Source organism: Triturus cristatus, chromosome 3_1 (genome assembly GCF_964204655.1).
Source record: "Triturus cristatus chromosome 3_1, aTriCri1.1, whole genome shotgun sequence".
Taxonomy (NCBI): domain Eukaryota; kingdom Metazoa; phylum Chordata; class Amphibia; order Caudata; family Salamandridae; genus Triturus; species Triturus cristatus.
Genome location: NC_140583.1, coordinates 447,671,340 through 447,694,742, shown reverse-complemented (window position 1 = coordinate 447,694,742; position 23,403 = coordinate 447,671,340). Strand labels below are relative to the sequence as shown.

At 48.0% G+C, this 23,403-nt stretch overlaps 1 protein-coding gene across 4 annotated transcripts in view; it reads right to left on the bottom strand.

The window, feature by feature from the left end:
• LOC146860386 (transient receptor potential cation channel subfamily M member 7-like) overlaps positions 1-23,403 on the bottom strand; it is a 1,286,036-nt gene that overhangs the window by 468,625 nt on the left and 794,008 nt on the right. For all 4 annotated transcript variants that reach the window (XM_085644245.1, XM_085644247.1, XM_085644246.1 and 1 more), the window contains 2 exons: positions 15,306-15,440; positions 8,722-8,850 (listed from right to left, as the gene is read on the bottom strand). In XM_085644245.1, the coding sequence (XP_085500371.1) occupies positions 8,722-8,850; positions 15,306-15,440 (264 nt within the window). The remainder of the gene's footprint in view (positions 1-8,721; positions 8,851-15,305; positions 15,441-23,403) is intronic.

Sequence of the window (23,403 nt, the reverse complement as noted above, 5' to 3'; positions counted from 1 at the left end):
GTGGGGATCCACCGGAAGATCTTACGTAGCATGCGCAGGATGTTGAAGCACGACGAGGAGACGGTGTTGACTTGTCTGGTCATGGAGAGGGAGGAGTCCAGGATGAAGCCCAGGTTGCGTGCGTGGTCTGTTGGTTTGGGTGCGCTGCCTAGGGCGGGGGACCACCAGGAGTCGTCCCAGGCGGAGGGTGAGGATCCCAGGATGAGGACTTCCGTCTTGTCAGAGTTCAGTTTCAGGCGGCTGTTCTTCATCCATTCGGCTACCTCTTTCATCCCTTCGTGAAGGTTGGCTCTGGCGGTGGCGGGGTCGTTGGTGAGGGAGAGAATCAGCTGGGTGTCGTCGGCGTAGGAGATGATGTTGAGGTTGTGCTGGCGTGCGATGTCTGCGAGGGGGCTCATGTAGATGTTGAAGAGGGTTGGACTGAGCGACGAGCCTTGAGGAACGCCGCAGATGACTTCGGTGGCTTCAGATCTGAACGGGGGCAGGCGGACTCTCTGTGTCCTTCCGGCGAGGAAGGAGATGATCCACTCCAGTGCCTTCTCCTGGATTCCGACGTTGCTGAGTCGCTGCACTAGTGTACGGTGGCAGACAGTGTCGAAGGCCGCGGAGAGGTCTAGGAGGATGAGGGTTGCTGTTTCTCCGTTGTCAAGCAGTGCTCGGATGTCATCGGTGGCTGCGATCAGGGCGGTCTCGGTGCTGTGGTTGGCCCGGAAGCCAGACTGCGAGAGGTCGAGGGAACCGTTCGTCTCGAGGAAGGCGGCCAGCTGCTTGTTGACGGTCTTCTTGATGACTTTTGCAGGAAACGGGAGCAGCGAGATGGGGCGGTAGTTCTTGAGGTCGGTGGGGTCGGCTGATGGCTTCTTTAGTAGAGCGCTGAGTTCGGCGTGCTTCCAGCTCTCCGGGAAGGTAGCGGTGTCGAAGGAGGTGTTGATGATGTCCCGCAGGTGGGGTGCGATGACAGCGTCGGCCTTGTTGAAGACGTGGTGAGGGCAGGGGTCGGTAGGAGATCCGGAGTGGATGGAGTTTATCGTCCGGACGGTGTCTTCGGTGCTGATCGGGGTCCAGGCGCGGAGGGTGGTGGTGGGGGGCAGTGGTTCGGTCGTGGCATGCGTCGGTTGAGTGTTGAAGCTGTTGTGTATGTCCGCGATCTTGTTGTGGAAGTAGGAGGCGAGGGAGTTGCAGAGGTCTTGCGAAGGGGTGATGTCGTTGTTTCCGGCGTTGGGGTTGGAGAGCTCTTTAACGATGTTGAAGAGTTCCTTGCTGTTGTGTGCGTTGTTGTCCAGTCGTTCCTGGAATGCGGTTTTCTTGGTGGCGTGGATGAGTTGGTGGTGTTTTCGGGTGGCGAGCTTGAGGGCAGTCATGTTGTCCGGTGTTGGGTCTCTGCGCCATGTTCTCTCGAGGGCTCGGCAGTTCTTCTTGGAGCTCTTGAGTTCGTCGGTGAACCATGGGGCTTTCTTGCTACCGGGTCTGCTAGGTGGGGTCTTCAGAGGGGCGAGGTCGTCTGCGCAGTTGCTGATCCACTTCGCGAGGTTGGTGGCCGCCTGGCTTGGGTTTGTTGCGCTGGTGAGAGGGTTCATGCTCAGGGAGGTCGCGAGCTGGTCGGCTGTGATCTTGTTCCAGCTTCTGCGTGCAACCTGTTGCTGGTGGTGGTGGATCGTGGTCCTTCTGAAGCTGAAGTGGATGCAGCTGTGGTCCGTCCAGTGGAGTCCGGTGTCGTGGCTGAAGGCGATGTCCTTGCTGGATGAGAAGACGGGGTCGAGTGTGTGTCCGGCGTAGTGGGTGGGGGTGGTGACCAGCTGCTTGAGTCCCAGGTTTGCGAGGTTGTCCAGCAGGGTGGTGGTGTTGCGGTCGTTGTTGTTCTCCAGGTGGAAGTTGAGGTCCCCGAGGAGGATGTAGTCAGCGGAGAGGAGGGCGTGCTGGCTGATGAAGTCGGCGATGTCTTCGCTGAATTGTGTGCGTGGTCCCGGGGGTCTGTAGATGAGGGTGCCTCTGAGGGTGGTCTTGGGGTTGATGTGGACCTGGAAGTGCAGGTGCTCGGCGGGTGCGAGGGTGTCGTCGGTGTTGGTCGTGATGCGAATGGTGTTCCTGTGGATGATGGCGATGCCTCCTCCGGTCTGGTTGATGCGTAGCCATCTGGGATGGCGATGGCGATGTCGGGTGCTGAAGAGGCGTTCATCCAGGTTTCCGTGAGGAAGGCGACGTCTGGTGAGGTTGTGTCGAGCAGGTTCCAGAGCTCCATGGCGTGTCTGTGGACGGAGCGGGTGTTGAGCAGGATGCATTTCAGGTGGCTGCTGCTGTTGCTCGTCTTGGTCTTGGTTGGTGCTGGAGTAGTGCTGGTCCGGATGCAGGTGAACTTGCAGGCGTTGCAGCAGAAGGGTCCGTGGGTGCGTCTCGGGGTGGCTCGGTAGCATCCTGGGATTCGGCCGGCGTTGAGTGCGTTGAGGGTGGCGGCGTCGTACGTCCGGCGGGTGGGCTGGGGTCTGCGAGGGCCAGGGGGCCCAGTGTATGGGTGTAAAGGGCGACGGGAACGTGGTCCATCTCTCACCTCCAGACACCGAGTCCCAAACCTTCAGGGTGGTACCAGTGGGTGTGCTGATGTACGCGTTCCGGGGTCTGTCCCCCCGAGATCTCCACACCAAGTCCCATATCGTTCGCCCCGTCACACTTCTTTCCATATGTAGCCAGTGTTTCTCCGAGAGGGGCTGAGTCCATTCCACTAACACCCTCAATTGGGCCGCCTTATAATAGAGGCGCAGGTCTGGTAATCCCACCCCCCCCTCTCCCCGGGGGCACCGGAGAGGGGCAAAAGAGAATCTAGCCCATCCCCCCTGCCACACGAAGCGGAGCATAAGGGTTTGCATACGTCGGAAAAAGTCACCGTCTAAGACAATAGGAAGGGCCTGAAACAGATATAAGAACTTCGGGAGTAGCGTCATTTTGATCGCATAGATGCGTCCTAACCATGAGATGAATAATGGCTTCCAATGATGGAGATCAGCCTGGATCGAGGCCAGAAGAGGGGGGAAATTGGCCAAGTATAGTTTCCCTATGGTGGGGGTTAGGTGGACTCCCAAATAAAGTAATGAGGAGTGGGTCCACGGTAGTGGCAACAGCAAAGGGAGGCTGTCCACCTCTGTTGTGGAAAGCGTGAGGTTAAGGATGTAAGATATGTCGTAGTTCACCTTGAACCCCGCTACTGCTTCGAAACGCGCCAACGCCCCCTGGATCTGAGGGAGGGAGCGTTCAGGGTCGGCCAGGGAAAGCAAGACATCGTCCGCAAATAAGGAGATCTTGTGCTGTTCGCCCGTGAACGGCAGGCCCCGTATGTCCGGGGTCTCTCGGATCGTCAACGCCAGAGCTTCAATACTTAAGGCAAAGAGCAATGGGGAGAGGGGGCACCCCTGCCGCGTGCCTCGCAAGTGCGAGAAAAAAGCTGAGAAATGACCGTTGACCGTGACTCGCGACCGGGGATTGCTATAGTTGGCCTTGAGCATGGTCAAGAACCGGTCCGAAAACCCAAACGCTGCCAGAGTACGGAAAAGAAATTGCCAGTCCACCCGGTCGAAGGCCTTCTCGGCGTCGAGGCCGAGCAACACCGCTAGGATGTTGAAGCGGTTGGCCTTCTCGATGAGGTAGATCACCCTTCTGATGTTATCATGCGTTTGACGCCCCTTAATAAAGCCCAATTGGTCAGGATGGATAAGTACCGGCATCAGATCCTGCATCCGAGCTGCAAGGATCGAAGAGTATAGTTTGGCGTCGATGTTAAGTAGGGATATCGGTCTGTATGACGAACATACAGAGGGGTCTTTACCCGGCTTGGGGATAATGGAGATGACCGCCTCTGCCATGGAGGCCGAGGAGACCCCCGAATCGGCCATAGCAGTGAACAGCAGTACTAAGAAGTCACTAATATCAGCGGCACAGGTCTGTTAAAAGAGGGCCGTAAAACCGTCTGCCCCAGGCGCCTTGTGTGGTTTCAAGGACTTAATGGCGGTTAGCACCTCTTCTCGGGAGATGGGAGTGGAGAGTTGCTCATTCCAGTCGCTAGATACACGAGGTAGCGGGAGCACGTTCAGGTAGTCCATTTGAGCAACGGGGTCCAGGGGGTTGCCCGAGTATAACTGCGCATAGTACTCCCCGAAGAGCTCTGCCTTCGCATCGTCACAGTGCCTCAACCCGCCTGTCGCATCTCGTATACCCCCCACGTACTACCTCTCCCGCTTACGGCGAAGTTGGCGAGCCAGGTGCTTCCCCACCTTATTCCACTGAGCGTAGGAGAGATGGCGGAGCCTCAGGAGGGTAAATTCCGCTCTGTTATTATAGTGGGCTCGGAGTCTGCCCCTAAGGGCAGTCAGCGGCCGCAGCGTCTGTCTGGAGGGCTTGGCCTTATGAGCCGACTCCAGCGTAGAGAGTTCCCTCTCCAATGCCTCCCGCTCAGTCCTCCGCAATCGATTGAGAGCCGCATTAAGGGCCAGGCAACTACCTCTCATTGATGCCTTGAAGGCGTCCCACGTGTTGAAGATCGAGGTATCTTGCACAGGGTTGAGATCAAAGAACTCCCGAATCGCTTGACGGAGCTTCGTGCAAGAGGATGCATCGCGCACCAGGGAGGCCGGGAAGTACCACCTACGCGGTGCATTCCCCTCTGGCGCCCAGCATAGTCCCAACGCTAAAAGCCCGTGGTCCGAGATAGAGAGAGGAAAGATCTTGGCCTCTCGTAGGGATCCCCGGAGGGATTGGCTAAAAAAAATATGGTCCAGCCGGGAAGAAGAGTGATGGACATGAGAGAAAAAAAGTGTAATCTCGAGACAAGGGGTGCAAGGAGCGCCAGCCATCCACCAGGCCTAGTTCGTCAAACCTCAGACGCAGTTCGTCGGAGAAGAGACCAGTCCCCGCTCTTTGTCGATGCGAACTATCTAAGTCCTTATCCCAGACCAGGTTGAAGTCTCCCAGTACGAAAAGGGCCCCCTCCACAAAATCCTCCACAGTGCGCAACAACTCTAGGAGGAACCTATTCTGCCCCGCATTGGGAGCGTATATCACCAGAAATGAGCAAGTCTTACCGAGCAGCACCCCCTTGACAGCAACCCACCGGCCCTCCCTATCACTCCGGACCCCCAATGGCTGAAACTGAAGCGTCGAGCGGATCAACAGAGCCACCCCCCGATGCTTAGAGGACGCCGAGGATCAATAGATAAGAGGGAACTGCTTATGTTTCAATCGGGACTCATCCTTCCGGGCCAGGTGGGTCTCCTGCAGTCCAACCACATCTAGGTGGTGATCTATGATGTACTTCCAGACCTTCTGGCTTTTCTGGGGGGAGTTCAGTCCCTGTACGTTCCAAGTCCCTAGGGCAACAGGCATAGTTCACACCGCACCCCACCTATCTCATCCCACCCTTCCCACACAAAACACCTCAGGCAACTCGCCACCCAACACCTGACCCTCTCCCGTCCGCAGCGTCTAGAGCTAAAGGTCCCCACAAGAGTGCCAACATCCTCCTCCCGAGGCCCCAGACATCCCCCTATCTTCCACCCCCATCCCCCTCTCAAAGCCCCCGCCAGCTGCCAGTCATACATCACGCATTCCAACAGTCGCAAGCTACCACCACCGGTCCCCCCCGCCCCATTCCCCCCCCCCCACCGCCCCTCTCTGAAACACGTCCCAACAAAAACCCAACAAAACTCCCCCCTCCCAAAACACCAGAGCGAACAAACCCCAGAGAAAAAGGTACCCTAGAACCCAGAGGTCCCCTGTGAGGGCCAGTGTTGAGACCCTCCGAGAGCAGACTCCCTTGTGGCAGTCAGTGTTCCATCTGCTCTCGAGCCCGGGGCGTCTTCCCCAAAAGTACATAGTCACCCATGGTACCTTCACGGAGGGGGGGTCCCTCCGTCGCTTGGCAGCCTCCCGTCGGCCCTCAAGCCGCTGATGAGCTGTCTTGTGGTGGGACCACCGTCACATTTACCACTGAGGCCACTGCCCCGCTTCTTTCTCGCTGGCTGGCCGTGGGATCAGGTCTATTCTGCGCTGCGGGCCGCCCCACTCTATACCAGGAGGAGGAGTGCCGTCGGCGCCGCGATGGCGATCGACCCTCCCGCGGAGAGGGGGCCGCGCTGTTCAATCCAAGGAGCTCTTTGGCCGCCTGCATGGAACTGAGCTGAACCAGTCTATTTTGCCACCGGAAGATGAGGCAAAAGGGATGGCCCCAGGAATACGCCACCATGTGATCGCGTAGGTAGGTCGTCACCGGTTTAAAGGCGCGCCTCTTCTGGAGCGTCGATGCCGCTAGATCCTGAAACAGTTGGGGACGGTGCTCTCTGAACCGCAGATCGGCGATAGCCCTCGATTTCCGAAGGACACGCTCCTTGAGCTGAAAGTCCTGAACACAGACCAGGATGTCCGGAGGTGGAGCCCCCGCTCCCCTCGGCAGACCCACTCTATGAACCCTGTCCATTTTGACCTCCCGCAGTTCATCTTCGTCAAGAATCTGTAGGAAGAGGGCTTCCACGTAGCCACGCAGATCTCCTGCCTCACCGTCCCAGGGAGCCACTCGAATGCGGATGTTGTTCCGGCGGGACCGGTTTTCTAGGTCCTCCGCATGGGCCTGGAGGTCCAGGTTCTGCTCCGTCAGCCGCAGCATATCTTGTTGGAGCTGATGCACATCCTCCGCCAGCCCCAAATCGTGTTCCTCCAGCGTCGCCACCCGTTCGCCGATGCCATCCACCTCTCTCCTCACCTCCTTGAGATCCGAGGCGAGCTGGGAACGGAGTTCCAAGATGTCCTCCTTGATCGCGGTGAAGAGCTCTAGCATAAAGGCCTTAGTGGCCGGCGCTTCATCATCTCGCTGCCGGGGAGAGACGCTCGGTCCGGGAGGTGTCGGCGGCTGCGCACTCCTTTGCGACCCCTCTTTGCCGGACCTTCCTCTGGAGGACTTGTTGGACATCGTGCCCAGGACGATGGCAACCGAGCTCGCAGGCTCTCAGGTAGGTAGCGACACCGTGCGTCTGACTGTGTCCCGCCGGGCTGGCCTCCCTCCACAGGTCTCCCGGCGCTGTGAGGATCCCAAAGGGCCGGTGTAGACTGCCCACTGACCACCGCACCCAGATCACCTGCAACAGATGCGTCTGGCCAATAGAGGATGTGAATGTGCACCCAGGGGATCCACCCCATGGAGCGTTCCCCTCTCTGTCGCTCCCAGCCGCCACCAGGGCTATGGACTCTCCTCCAGGCCACTCCAACCCAGATCGCCTGCGGTGGCCGCGCTCACTCCTGTTTGGGTCGGTGGTCCCCAACGCGCCTGGGCTCTCCACTGGTACACTGTGGTGCGTAGGGCTACTGTTCAGGGCGCCCTCATTCTCTTCGGTGGCCTCCCGGCACTAGCTCTATCTGGCTGCAAGATTCGGGGTCATTCCAGGAATCCCAGCCCCAGGCTCCCCCGCGCCATCAGTCCACAGGCCCCGGGCCTTAAAGATGGGGGCAAAGCGCAAAGGAGGTCCCCGGCAGGATATCAACGAGAGTCCCTCCAAATCCGCGCACGCCACGGGGCCCCTATGGCTCCTCCTCCACCCCGGTCCGAGCGCCCTACTGTCGCAGCCTCGTGGTTCCAGCGCCCGAAGCGTCCCACTCCGGACTGGGGGGGGGGATGTTGGGTCCAGCCCCCGTCTAGGCTACCGCCGGGTCAATTGTCAGCCCCTCACCTCGGGAGCCGCGCAGATCCAGGCAGGTGTTCCCCGGGCGCCGCCTCGTGCAGGCCGCGAGTTCCAGCGGGGCCCAGGTCTCTCGCTAGAAGCGCGGTGCCGCCGATCGGCCATCCACCGAGCCCAGTCTGTGTGCTTGGTGTGTGTGGGCTCCCGGAGGCTCAGCCGATCATTCCACTCTCGCCGGGGTGCCAGGTCATCTGCCGCGCGCGTCGATCCGGACTCCGCCGTCAGCGGGGTCGTCCCCACACCGCCGTAGAGGGCTCCGCCTCCAGCCGCAGCTCAACTCGAGCTCCCCGGCTTGCGCTTTCCGGCTCCGCCACAGGCCTCGCCGTCACCAGGTGGCCCCCGCTACGTCAGCGGGACCGTCACCAGCACCAGAGTACCTCCCGGGCCACCGGAGGTTCCGCCCAAGCTCCAATGCGGTCAGGAGGGCTCCGGGAAGAAGCTTATTCGAAGCTATGTAATCGCGGCGGCGGAGGGACTCAAAGACACGTCCTACTCCGTCGCCATCTTGGCCACACCCCCACGGTCTGCATTTTAAAAATGAAACTGCTTTATTACAAAGCAATCACAGACAGTCTGCTGAGACCAGCAGGCCGCGAATCAAAGTAGGCTGCAAATTGTGACGTATCTCTTTATTGTTCATGAGGTAGAATTGCGATCCACTAGGATTTTTTTTTTTAGGAACTGACCTATCAGTACATTGGTTGGTTTGCAAGACACCACAGTGCTCACAAAATTATTGGTTTCAAATTGCGACCTGTACTTTTGTGACCAGTGTTTACTACACGAGGCCCATATTTATCTATTTCAGGCCAAAATGTAATAACATTGCTCTGTATTCATTCTGTTAAAATAGAACAACAAAAGAGCAGTCCTTTTTGCCTAGACAGGTGTAAAAATAAATAGATGATTCAGAGCCAAATGCCTTCTTTGAATTATTAACATCAATTTCACATGTGCAACTGTGAATTGGTGAATGCATTTCCACAAAAAGAAAGATAATGTTTTACAGTACCTCACGAATCTTCTCAACTGCAGTTGTGAAAATGTAGACAATAACAAACCATTCTTGTACAGATGGTAAATCCTCCATTTTTACAAGAACTACATAGGTATACAGCATCAGGAATCCCAAATATGCCAACTACAAGAAGGAGAAATAAAGTGCATTACATTTGTTTGTAACAATATCATTCATATCATCGTAATATCCTCACTTCAAGACTTTCACAAAGCATAAAACCTTGGGAAAAGGTTGATCAGGGCTAAATATTTATCCCCTTCCCCACCTTTGAGCGCAGAAGATGAGCCATTCACATCTTCCACATTACTTACCCTGTGTGGAGGACTTAAAAAGCTCATACTCCTGGGGAAAGCTGTGGTGCTTGCACCACAGGCTTCACCACTTGGGGTTTCATCAGAGGCTGATGCAGAAGCCCTTCTGTGTTTGCCTCCAGCACGTGTCCCCTCCCTCGCACAATGATGTCAGCACACCAGGCGCATTCTGACATCATTGATGCACCGAACAGTGTAGCTGCTGGAAACAGGCGACTCGCTGCCCATGTCAGGAGGGATATCTCGAACATTGCCTCTTCCTGGTGGGTTTCTGGTCAGCACCATGGTCCTCAAGCAGGAAAGCACCACAACAGGGAAGTGTTTGAATGGCGTGGGGCTCAGACGCCCCTCGGTATGGGCACTAACCCCCCTCATGGGGGATAAATCATTTTGAGCATTTTTCCTTCGTGGGTGAGCAATAAGCTTACCCTCCCCAAGGAAAGGAAAATAGTGGCCACACATTTTTTGTGTCCTTGGGACTGGGATGTTGTGCTGGACCTGGGTTGACTTTATTCACATGAAGAGAACCTCTGGAAAGGGGGCACTCACCCCTTTCCAACTCTACCCCTCTAGGACGGATTCCTACTCAGGGATTGCAACCACTAAATATTGGGGGTGGAGGCCATGATAAAGGGGCCAACACCGCATGGGATAATTCATTTTGAGCCTTTTCTGTTCCTTAGGGGAGCTGATCAGGAACTGGTTCCCCTGATCAGCGCCCCCTGTGAATGATAAACAGTGGCAGCCATCTTGGAGTTTCTCTGCTTTCACTCGGGGCTCCGTGCAAATCCCCTGATGAATTACATCATACAAAGGATAGCACTGGAAAGGGAAAGTCTCCCTTTGCGATAGTGCCCTTCCAGGAAGGATTTCTGTTTCAGGATTGTGGCCAGACAGCCATCATTTTGTGCTCTGGGCTTTGGGGTCTTACCCCCCCACCCCCAACCCCAGCACCCAAGGGCAAATATAAAGTGTGACCAAACTCTCTTGTCAGGTTACTTTTGCCTATGAATTGTAATCCTTTTTTGAAAGTACATGGGAGCTTGTGCCCTAATTGTTTTCTGTTGTTCGATCACAATCATCATTTGTACAGTTTTGCTTGGTTGCTGCTTTGAGTACTGTTGTTATAATTACATCTCAGTTTGCCTTTTTAAAGTGTGTGGTTGCAAGCTGCAGTAGTTTTGTTTCTTTATCTTCCTTTGTAGGGGATTTGTGTCTGTATATGACGGCTTCATCCTGATCCAGTTACATTTAAATTAATTGGTTGCTTTCAGCGTTTTTCTGCTGCTAATGCTGTGGTAGCCCCCTCACTTGCACTGCATTGCATTCTCATTTTCTGCTCAGATCACAGACACTTTCCAGCATTCGCAGTGCATATACTTTTCTTTGAGAACCTCTGCATTCTACCTATCACACAGTATGTTTGCCCTATCCCTACCCCCTTTTGCTCGTCACCTCCCCTTCTCCTACCCTTACCCCCTGCCCCGACAATTTGTTCTTCCCTGTCGATTCTCTGCTCGGAGTTGTTACCCCCAGCTTATTTTTTTATGTATATAACCTGTGATTCGCCCTGAATTTGCCCCCCTTAACGTAATATGAGTTGTACTTGCTTGTTTTGATTACCCTGAACAATTGCTTTTCTTGATTGCTTCTGCTCATCTAAAGTGCTTTTTGCCCCCTTTTAATTTAATTGTATATGTACTTGCTTGTTTTGTTTACCCTGAACAATTGCTTCTCTTGATTGCTACTGCTCATGTAAAGCGCTCTGATACCTTCCGGTCTAGCCAGCGCTATATAAAACCTTTCAAATAAATAAATGTGACGACAAATGTTTTAGATAGGAAACAGACAAGGCCTGGGCAGCAGTCGATCAATGAGACACCATACAGCAGATAATGAACGAGAGCTTAGAGGCCGGTGTTGATACTTAGGACTGCATCTGAGGAAAAGGATGATATCATGAATCACACTCTATAAGTTATTTTTTAGTTGGTACTGTTCCATCAGATGACTCCACTTCCAGTGATTCTGAAAAACATGGCCATGCAGCACAGCAAGGCTGTTGTGATGTCCCTTCACAAGTGCAACAACTGTGCTGCTGAGAATCAGTGGTAGGGTAGCCCAATCCTGAGTGCAAGCATACAGATCACAACAAAAGTGCATATAAGGCAGCCTCCTAATACAAGTCAAGCCTCCAATTTCAACTTTAATTGGATGTAAAGTTAATATTGCAATTTGTTGCCTATTGATTACTAACAACATTTTGTGGATGATGTGTTTCTTAAACAGAATTATGGAGCAAACAAATACCCATGTCCAACAGTTTTTGAGTGAGCATGGAGGTACTCTGGCACCTCATTCTAGGGCACATCTATGGACTCCTATTTCACCTGCTGAAAAAATTGGGGGCCTTATACTGCCCATTGGAACATTGAACAAACCATCCATTTAGTCTGACTGTTCTTCTATTACAGTTTAGGCAACAAACAGCTTCCCATTGATTTCCACAAGTAGAGATTTTTTTTTTTATTATGCAGTGAATGTTGCATTCCAGTGAATCCTCAGAACTATCCATGCACGGCAGAGTCCGTAGAAGCGCAGGGATCCCTAGCCTCTCCGGGCGGGCCCCTAAGCCTTCCAGGTGCCTTCACACTCAGGATAAATGAATACATTTTGTTTTGTGCTTTAGTCGCCCCTCTGTGAGCATTGTCTGGTAGATGAAGCTCTGTGTTGATAAACACATTCAGAGAGGTGGCTGTGTACAAACAAACAACAGCCACAATACCGTACGTTTTGAGCGTGTAGTTAAATACCTGCTCATCGAGTACCTCATTGGCTGATCATTCCATGGCACTACCAAAATTACATTTGGACACATTTGCTCAACTGTAAAACACTTCCTTCTATGGGTCATTTAACAACTCTGGGCTTTGGGGTTAGGTAACCTACTTTGGATGCTGTGTAAAAGAGTAAATACAAAAATTAATGCAATGAAACTAAGCAACCACTACTGTCTAGAACACTGTGAAAACTGACACTAATTCTGGCATTTTGTTTAGCTAATGTCGATTTTCTCATAGATGCGAGTTAAGTACTCTTAATATCTTAATGAAATCTGCACACTTTTAACTAATAGCACCGGGCGACCTTAGACAACTAGGCAATGAATACATTTTCATGTGCCCCTGAAGCCCCACTGCGCCCCGCCCCCTTGGCAAACTTCATTGCCTCCCAGTGTTTGAGGGATAACCAAGACGCAGGAGAGTGAGTCAAATAGTTTAGAAAATGCAAGTGAAGCCGGGATTCGGATTCACATGCTTCGATCCCGATCGCGTTGGTTAGTCTGTAAGTACTACTTTTATTAATGAGTTTCGCATTAGTAAAGCACCACGGTGTGCATGTGTGGCGACACCTCACCCATGAGGTACGTGCCAAGCAATTGTTATCACAATCCACACTTTGCGTCTTTTTCAATATATTTATTACGAAGTGCAGGACCTTTCCAAGGGATTTTGCACACTACATACATTCACTCCAAAAATAAAATGTGTAGGTAAAAAACATTGCCATTTACAATGTCAATAGCTCTAACTTACAAATGCGAGACCTATTTGCATTGCAAATGCTTGTTTACCACAGTTTTCAAATGTGGATAGACTCGCACCGTCGGAGGGATTGGTCGCAGGACATCCTCGGACGCACCTCAGGAGTGAGGTGTCAGTTGTTGGCTTTTTTGCAGTCACAAATTAAACTTCGAGAAGCGCTCCGGCCAAAACATTGAGAGCAACCGAATGGAATGGCTAGGTCCTCCATTACAAATACCTGGTAATTGCAGAAGCCTGCATACGCACGCATATGTTTGCACAGGGATCGCAATTACATTTGACATTATGTGTATTACAACCCGTAACTATCGGGTGCGTCAAAGAATGCACACTCTTCTCGCTATATGTCAATGACATTCCCAGTTATTTAAGTAATAGTGACCATGATTCCCCAAAGCTAGGTGGTGAGGTGATTACATCCTTATTGTTTGCTGATGATACCATTCTTATTTCACAAACTCCGAGGGGTTTACAAAAATTGGTGTATTCCTTCCAAAGCTATTGTGTGAAGAAGGGCCTAGAAATAAACCCAACTAAAACTAAATTTATGTCCATCAAACCACAAAAGTCATTTAGGAAAAACCTGTTCTTAGAAAATCAAAAATTGGAACATGTGGATAGTTTTAATTACTTGGGATTAATGCTGGATAACAACCTTACATGGAAAGGTCAGTTGGAAAAAAGCAACCTGACCTTTAAACAGAATTCACTTCCCATATTAAAAGTGCACGGTGCAAGCCACTCTAAAGCAATTACGCCGGCAATCAAGGTTTTTAAAGCAAAGGCGCAATCGGCGGCCCTCTACGGAGCCGAGCTTTGGGGATGCAGCTGTAAAAACAATTTTGAAAAGGTAGAAAACCACTTCATACGTAGGTTGCTCAAAATTCCGACTAGAACCCCTTTAGTACCAGTGTTTCTTGATATCAATCTTAAAAGTACTGATTATCAAGCTATACTAAGACCCTTGTTGTATTGGGTAAGGTTATGGAAAACCTCGGAGTTGGGTGATTACAAGAGTGGTTTGATTGAAATATTCCAGCTTGATGGTCATATGAAAATACCCTGGTTAAAACATATTTTCAAGTGGTATGAGAGGTTAGGGCTCTCCCACCTATGGGATGCTCCCCAAAACATGTCTTATTCCTCTAAAAAACTCGTAAAGGATTCATTCTGGTCTTATGTCAACTTTGACGTACTATATAGTTCTTCGATTGGCTCACTAACCCAGAAATTTTTGACCAGAAAAGATATCCCTTCCTTTGAGCAATTTATGGACGAGATAGGCCCTCCTTTAGCAAAAACATTGTATTTGCAATTTAGATATGGGATCTTACAGACCGCTGCAACCACATGTAGGTGGGGGGAGAAAAATGGTTCTGATATATGCACTCTCTGCGCTCTGGGGGCAAAAGAAGACGATGTCCATCTACTCTTCTTCTGCCCGGCCTATAAAAAACCGAGAAATTGTTGGATCAAACCTCTATGCAAAAATATGGGGGTAAGATCCTATAAAGAAGCAGAACGCATAATCAAGTCTAATACCTCGCAACTTGTGGTATTTGGTACAAGTAGATTTTTATTTAATGTGTACCTTATTCGGAAACGGTCTGGTTATAAATTGTAATGTTAGATCACATATTTCTGATAAGCCTTATCCTGTATAGAATCTCAGATGCACTGATCCTCGTAGTTTTAAAATATTTTAGTGTCTAGATTTTAGCTAATTTAATAATTGTATTTATGATCTTAAACGCGATAAAGCTCTCGTATATGATTATATTTTGTTTGCCCCGCTACATGGTAAATTAATTAATTTCTGGATTATGGTTATGGTTATGTATATACAAATGTGTTTGTTATTTATTTTCTTGTATTCTGCTTTTATGGCTACACAGTCGAAATAAAGTTAAACGAACGAACGAACGAATTACATTTGACATTATGTGTATTACAACCCGTAACTACCGGGTGCGTCAAAGAATGCACCTCCAGATTTTTTGCCACTGTAACTTTCGTCGTCAAACGTGCCGATACTTAATGGGGAAAGGTCAGATGGATATCTGGACATGCAGATTGTTGCAGACATTTGCAAAATATGAATGGTCCATTTTGCAAAGTTTATCTTGCAGAAGGCGATAAATATAACCAGCCCTCTCATTAAACTCTGACCGAGTTATAAGTAAAGTAAGTATAAACTGTCCCTTCGAGCACTCATAATCGAGTTCATGTCTCATAGGAAGACTGTGTGATGACGTCATGTGGGAGGTTGGTAAAAACAAGTCAACAGTAAATTCCTTTTTAAAATGTAACTATGTAACACGCTGCTTATGAGTGACTGTATTAGTGCTGCCACATCTTATTTTCAATGTGTTTGCGAATATTTCATTTACATGTATTACAATATTTTGTTGGCAGTGCATGAATTCTTGGTTTAAAACCCCTCGAGATGGCAAAATGAGGGAGTTCTTCTAAAGATCTTACTCCAGAAACAGCAAAAACACAAACGAACGTGACGCTATTATAATACAGAACGCAGTGTGTACTGAGTTCAGTTCAACCCAGTTATCAAGTGTCTGACTTAATCACTGCAGAGGTGGCAACAGTTGCATTCATCTTGTCAAATATGCCTCCGAGCCCGCAAAAACCACATATTACGTACCGCATTAAACCAAAATTTGACAATGGGGGCATGATAGAAATCGTGCCATTTTTGTGCGATGGAAAGTTTCTTCTGGCGGCATCGAGGTCCGTTCTTTGTTTCCATTATTTCGGATACTCTCAATTCGTTGATTATCTGTGGATGAAAAAAATGATAACTATATGGAACGACAGAGCGGAAAGATAGAGCGGAAAAGGCATGGAAAGTCACAACTGTATAGCTTAAGTAATCGAGGGTGCCAAAGGGCAATATCCAGCACAGCACATTCAGGGACCACTGAAAGCTCTTGGCAGTTTATGATTCAACACAGCCACGCTCAACGCCTTTGGTAATAACTACTTCTCTTCTCAGGTCCTGTCAGATATGACCTCACAAACTCTTCGGACGCTGAATGCAAGGATTAGAGCAAGAAGCCCATTTGCTATTGTTTACTTTACCGCTTACAATACGTCATTCTGCAAACGCAATAACATTGGTTGCTTTATAAAACATATTTTCACCATATTTACTTCGATTTAATTTTGGGGTTTCGTATGGCGCGTATCACACTGAGTGGTGCGTAAAAACAACGTATCTAGCTAGAGTAAACCGCTGGGCACCACTGTGAATAGTTCATCTGAAAACAAGGTATGTTTGCCATGAAAGACCATCTGTGCGTTTGCAGTTTCACCTTCCGAATCAGCAATGGAACCAACATGATAAAATGCAGATAGTCATATATACACATCACGACTTTCATCATAACAGAAACGTCTGTGGCAAAAGACCTTTGGTTACTCACGTGAGAGGACCTGCCTGAAATTCCTGTTGGCAGAGAAGGTGTTTCAGTTTATTTTAAGTGTCTCAAATGAATCATTTGCTCTGATTATTGGAGTTTAGAGCTTCAGATCTTTGGAGAGGTGCTCGAGAACGATTGCTGTGCGGTCCCTTGTTTCATCCACACAGGGGATTCTAGGAGTATGGAGTCGGAGCAGCCAGAAGCGCACAGCTACCATCTTAGTGGTCAATTTATTGACTGGCGTTTTCATGTGGTCGAGGTTGTGGTTTTGTGAGTGATAAAGGGCGTTTTGAAGATGCCCCACAGCCTCCATGGGTTGATGAACACAGGAGTAATATGCTTTAAGTAATTCACTTCTGAGACCAGTCTAGCATGTAGAGCTGTCTTCAAAGGCACAAGTTCTGTCTTGGGAAATTATACAAAGATGACTTTTGTAGACAAGTCTCCAGAGAATTTAGAATTGTACCACCATTTTAAAGTCTGATTCTGGGACTGACGTTGTTTATGCATCGGAGAAGATTAAGTTGGTAGCGCACTTTATTTGCTTATGGAGTTTTTGTGAATGCATAAATTTAGATTTTTGTCTGGCATGACACTTAATCTTTTAATGTCTTTAATGATAGACGCCTTGAAGTCCATACAGTGAGTGAGTCCAGCCAATGATGGACTGGGTCTGAGCTGGGGCAGGGTTGGGAGAGTATCAGTAGAACAATGAATTTGAAGGGGTTTAGTTTTATTTCATTCAGGATTGAATGTCTTTTAGAGCTTTCCAAGAAGGACACATCAACTAGTGGGGTAACCTTCACGTACATGTTAATTAGTCATTATAAGCAAACACTCAAGTTAACATGTTGCAATGAATTAAGTTAACTTAAATACTGATGCCATTTTGAATGCCGATTTTGCACATTAGGGCTAATAGGCCTGTTTATGTATTCATGTAGTCGTGTGTTTCATGAGATGTTTTTCTCTTTCTCTCCTCTGCAGATGCTGTAAATTGTCCAGAAGCCTTCTGTTAGCTAGTGAATAGGCATTTGTTATGTATTAGACAACTGACAGGAAGGTTCTCTCCATGAGGAGACGAAGGTGCCAGGAAGCGCATATTGTGGGGAGAGCTGCATGAACCATAAGATTCTGTGCAAATTATCAAATCAAGGCTATAGTTGTGTATGAACCGTTATAAAGATGTGAGAAACTGGGGAATTTACCTGCTCCCATGATTCCGTCCTAAAAGTAGAGATGAGATACAATGTTGCAATTAGAGTTTTGTTGAATTATAATAGCGTGTGTTCCTAGACTAGGGTGTGGCAGATCTAAGATATACTTACTGACTTCAAGCTGAGACGACCCTGCCAGCCTCTGATAATCTCTATCGCCTGAGTGCTAAGGCTTTATGCCTATGGATTCCTATGATCTCATCAGAAAACTTCATTTGGTTTTCTGAAGCTTACACTTTACCTTACTTTGCTTAAAATAAAATGCTATTCTTGCCTGACCATCTTTAATTTAGCTTTGGGATTGTTCTTCATGGAACACACTTGCTGCAGATTCCGCAATCTATTTGTAATTTTTACCAATGTGCTTTTTTATATTATTTTGAAATATTGACTTTTAGATTTGTTTAATCTGCAATACTGATGGCTAAAATTTTAAATACTTGGTGAAATATTAATTGATTTGAATTAATTTGTTAATAAATCCCTTTCAAATTCATTCCACTTCTCTTTGTCGTTTCCCTGAGAAGCTCCAACTGGTCTGCACTGTTAGGATAACTAATGTAAATAATAGCTCCTTATTTATTCTCCTTTTTAACTTAAAAAGGCCCATACAACCAATGACGGGGGTTGTTTGATTATACCCAATGTTTGAGATACAGGAATCCCTCCTCCGGCATGGCGATAGAATGGAACCCTGAGGTATTCCTGAAGAACGGAACAGAGGTCAGACAAAATAATGCACAATTTAATTTGTTTATGTTGTTTTTCTTGATAAGAGGAAATTGAGATCCAGACCATGTGATTTATACCATTCTAAACAATTATGTTTAGGAGAGTGTTGTGGTCCACCCTATTAAAAGCTTGTGATAGGTCCCGGAGAATTAGAAGACAGTAATCACCCTTGTCCAGTACACGAAGTACACCTTCAATAATTTGAAGGAAAGCTGTTTTTATACCACAACCTGACTTTAACCCAGATTGTAGATCATCAAACAGGCCACACTCATTCAAGGAATTGTTCGAGTTACTCTGCTAAGCAAGTTTACATAAGATTCACAAAAAAGGCGGATTTGTTATTGGTCTAAAGTTGTTTAGTCTTGCTAATCAGGTCCTGCTTTATTTTTTAAAGGAGGATCTTTTCTGTTTTAGGGCACACCCAAATGCCATGGATAAGAAAAGTCCAATAATGGGGCAAGAGATAAACTGATGTTCTTTATAAGAGAACCCGGAATACGATCACAGTAATTTGAAGAAAGATGGTCTAATGTTCCCTATTATTTAATGTCTTCCCATAACTTCCTTGAAATAATTTTACACACGTGTAGTGTATGAGTAGTAGGGAGCAGGATTGGTCATGAGACTCAATGGGGGCGGAATTCTATCACTTTTTTTCTTGAATTCGGAGGATTCTTAACCTCTTCGGTCTAGCGTTAAGGAAAACATTTTGTTTTTTTAAGAACATTCTGCAAAATACATACATATGTACATAAAGTGGCTTTTGGTCAGCTATCTTCATCCATGTTATTCTATGGTATGTATTCTATTTATTGAGCACACAAATACCTAAATAAAAAGTGCCCTGGTGGTAAAAATATGGTAACCAGAAGCAGTGCAAGGTAATCAAACACCATCATAAAGAAAGCAGATGTTATTCAATGGTTGTGATTAAGTGAGTCTTATGTTGTTTTCTGAAAGTGATGAGACTTAGTCCTGCCCATGGGAGAAGAGGCAGTAGGTTCAAAGATTTAATGTCACCAGTGAAAGACCACCAATCCTGCCCTTTTTGCATCTGCAAACAGCCATCAAATGATATGTTTTGGTGCAGAGTCCGTGCATGAAGGTAGAAATAGAATAAAGAAGACATCCATTGGTCTGTTATAGTATGATTCACCTTTTGCTTCAACTCAACATACAGAATGGGGCATGTACATGTTTACTATAAAAGGTATTCCCTTCAGTGTCAGTGTGGGTCACTGTCCTGGTTTTAAAACTGCATTATTTTTCATGATTAAAAATGTTATTTAAACTTTTTTTTAATGTTTCCACAGGTCCAGCAGCTCCACACACACTTCTATCAAGAAGCACAGGTGGTCATTAGCAAACAGTCATGTATGTGAATAAAGGTAGGACATGGCTACCTTTAACCTACTCCAGGTAGCTCAATACTAAAGTATATGCTTTACAAGCGTGAAGTCATAGGTTCAGTCTAGGTACCTATCCACTTTGAACCAAAGGACGAAGTTTCAACACCATCGATGGGCAAACAGAACGCCAAAGATGCTGCAACATACTGCACCCGCCCACATGTAACAACGGTCAATCCTTTGTACGTCCCTCTTAAAACAGCCAATCCACTTCTCCTTCATGCACTACCTCTTATTAACCACCACACGCTAAGTCAAATTAGTCCATTTGATTTCTTGTATTACTCGGTCCCACCCAGTCTATTATATGTTACAATTGAGCAGCAGTCTAATACTTAGAGAATTTCAGTTCTCCAAGGTTGCATACTCTTAGTGGTTGTTGCCAGCTTTGCAATGACATTCTCATGGGTGAATTTAGATGAGAACTAGTTACTGAAAATGGAGTAAATTTGGACCTATAAAAGAAAGCCAGGTGCATATTTACTAATTGTTGTTATTTACATTTGCAGTAGTACCTGAAAACCTATGCAAGACATGCATTTCCAGACATAGTACTGGAAATGCCATGTGAAATGTTGCAAGAGTTTGCATACCCCTATGCGGATTTCTACATAGAGTAGACTTCTGCACAAGGGGAATGGAGCCCTCTGTGTGATTGCACATTTTTTAATCTCTTTGTCAGGAAAAAATGTTTCCCATGGAGATAGACCTGGGCCCATACAACCAAAAACTCTGTTAAGTGATCTATACCAAGCCAAGCCATGAGAGGAGTTACTCCAGCTCTTGGCTGGATAAACACTCCAACTATTTTCAGGTTGGAAATTAGCTCGAGCGCAGTTTGGGAATTAACATAAATGTACATGTTTGTGGTCTTTCTTAAACTTTCAAGGCAAACCACACCGTGGAATGCCTACTTCCCACCATTGAGTAGCATTTTCGACTGCAGATTTATCTGCACTCATGGTGGAGAAATCCTTAGTACTAAATGAAAAGTCCCCCGCCCCCGCCCCCCATTGTCTTTTCCAATGTTGGATAAATAGGTAAAAAAGGTTTGATTTCTGTATAGACTGAAGATATGGAGATAAATAACTGAGTGTGACAGACTGCCTGTCTACTGATTGTACTTTTCAGGTTTTAGAGCCAACCACACCACCAAGGCAGCCCTGATCAACGCAACAGACGGCATCTGCACCCTACTCGACAGAGGAGAATCAGCCGCCCTGATCCTGCTAGACCTCTCCGTGCCTTTCAACACCCTCTCCCACCACACACTCGTCGATCGACTATGCCAGATTGGAATCACATTCAATGCACTCAGATAGATTGCATCCTTTCTCAAGGGTTGCACCTCTCTCCCTTCACCTCACAACCCAAGCACACCATCTGCGGCATACCCCAAGGCTTACTCCTCAGTCCAGCCCTCTTCAACATCAACATGACTCCACTCTCAGACATCATCAGATTGCATGACATCAAAATCTTCTCCTATGCTGATGATACCTAACTCGTCCTCTCGCACTCAGCGGACTCCAACTCGACATAGACCAAGTTCCACAACTGTATGAAGAACTGCACAGCCTGGATGAAGGACAACTACCTGAAGCTCAACATGGACAAAACTGAATTTCTGATCTTCGACAGACACACTGCCCTCTGAAATGACTCCTGGTGTTCAGCAGAGCTCAGACCCACCCCCACGCCAAAAGACCAAGTTCACAACCTCAGCATCATCCTCAACAGTGAACTCTCCATGAAACGTCATATCAATGCTGTCTCAGTCTGCTTCCACATGCTCCTCATGCTCTGCACAGTTTCAAGTGACTCCCCATCAGCACCAGGAAAACGATGACTCAGGCCCTTATCACCAGCCGACTGGACTATGGCAATGCACTCTATGCAGGCACCACCACCAAACACATGCAAAGACTACAGACGTTCCAGAATGCAGCCGCCAGAATGATTTTTAACCTGCCCAAGAGGACCCACTTCACCCAGCACCTGAAGGACCTCCACTGGCTCCCCATCCAGAAGAGATGCCATTTCAAGTTTCTGACCGATGCCTACAAAACCCTCCATGACTAAGGACCTGCCTACATGAATCGTCACCTGCACGTCCACTGACCTCCCAGGAATCTCTGCTCCATGCACCTCGCATGGATACCACGCATCCGCCACTGCCGCTTTTGAGGACACTCCTCCCACATCTCCACCAAAGCCTGGAATGCGCTTCCCCTCCACCTCCGCACTGCACCCTCACTGACCCACTTCAGGAAGGGACTCAAGACCTGACTCGTCGACTGATACCTGCAGCATAGTGCCTGGATACCTTCTCTGGAGATAAGCTGCGCTAAACAAGCACGACTTGATTGATTGACCTCATTAAAGCGGTTGAGAAGATGCTCAATAATTATGAAATGTTCAAGGACAAATCTGGTGATGATGGAGAGGCAAACATGACTGAAATAGAAGGCAAAAACTGTCCAGAGTCATAATTTTACACCCGACACACATTGCGCTAAGCATAACATGCAAGTCAAGCCATCTCCAGGAGGGTCTGAGGCAGGAAACTGTTTACATTGTTGCATTTAAAAGCAAGAATTTTAGAAGTGTTCATAACACTGCTGCGCAGAAAGAGACATAAGGACTCACCAGACTAGTAATAAGGGACAAGACAAAGATAGATGGAGGTTGACCAATGGCTGTCGATGGCCAGATACAGACCTATTAACTACATCTGCTGACACGTCTGTGACAAGTCCACGTAAGTGAAGCAAGAAGCCATGCACTGACTGAGCTGAAAGTTATACTGAAGCGGAGCAAGTGACTTGGTAATCCCAGTTTTTTAAAGTTCTTTTTATTAAACATTTACTCAATCCACCATTACAATCGAGGTTCTCCCAATTTCGGACACGCAATTGCAAAGTCACGCTATCCGTCAAGTACAATTAAGGAATTATCTGCCATATATTTTCTGGGAATTAAGTTTTAAGTGCTCCAGTTGCCGGTCCTAAGGAGACCTCCGAAGTATTGGGGTTGAAACCCATTGACACCCTCTTACAGGCGTACTGGCCCTGAGGAATCACTGAGAAAACCTCTTCTAAAGGAAAATCATTAATTGATTAAAGTTTTCCAAGGAAGTAAGCCGTAGCCCACTGCGCTCTCTTGATATAATGATTAAAGCAAAGTTTAAAAAAACTTTCTTTCATGGACATTGACCGTGCTTCTAACTCTGAAACAATTAGAACTGGAAATGCATTTTTAAAGTTAGATTACTTTCTTGGATTGGTTTTGCATTATTGGACTTGGCCCTTTTTGGCAGGTTCAGCCCTGAACCTTTTGCCTTAAGCTCTGACATGGTGGTAGTGGTTGTATGCCTCTGAGCACTTTAGCACTGTGGCCCAGTGTAAAGTGCGTGTCCTCTCTGTGTACATGTAGTGAGATTGTTCTGCCCTCCCATAGAAATGCATGGGGGATAAGTGTGTCCATGGTAATTCCTGGTATGGGAGGAGTGCAGGGTCGAGTTTAGTATGTATGAACTCGTGAGGATAAATGGTGCACAATGGTGTGCGCAGATTTATGGTGACTGGTGGAGAAATGCCACTTTTAGAAGTTGGCATTTCTGTGTGCTATGTATCTGCCTGCCTGATGTGAATTGCATGTATGGCTTGTGATTGACAGGAGCTGAGAGGTGTGGATGGCTTCAGAAGGGGCAGGGTGAGTCAGTGCTGAGCTGAATGGCACACCTGGAGGAAGAGTGGTGGGAGGAGTAATCCCCTGACTCTGAATAGGATGGTGCTTTCCTAGTGAATGCTGGCTCCGCCCCCCTGATGGCGGGCCCCCACCTGACAAAGGGGAAGAGGAGCTTGGCAAACAAAGAGCTCCAAATCCCCCTTATACCAGTTCTGACTGGTATCCCTCAGTCCTGTGCTGTGACACAAAGGGAAATGTTGATAAAAATA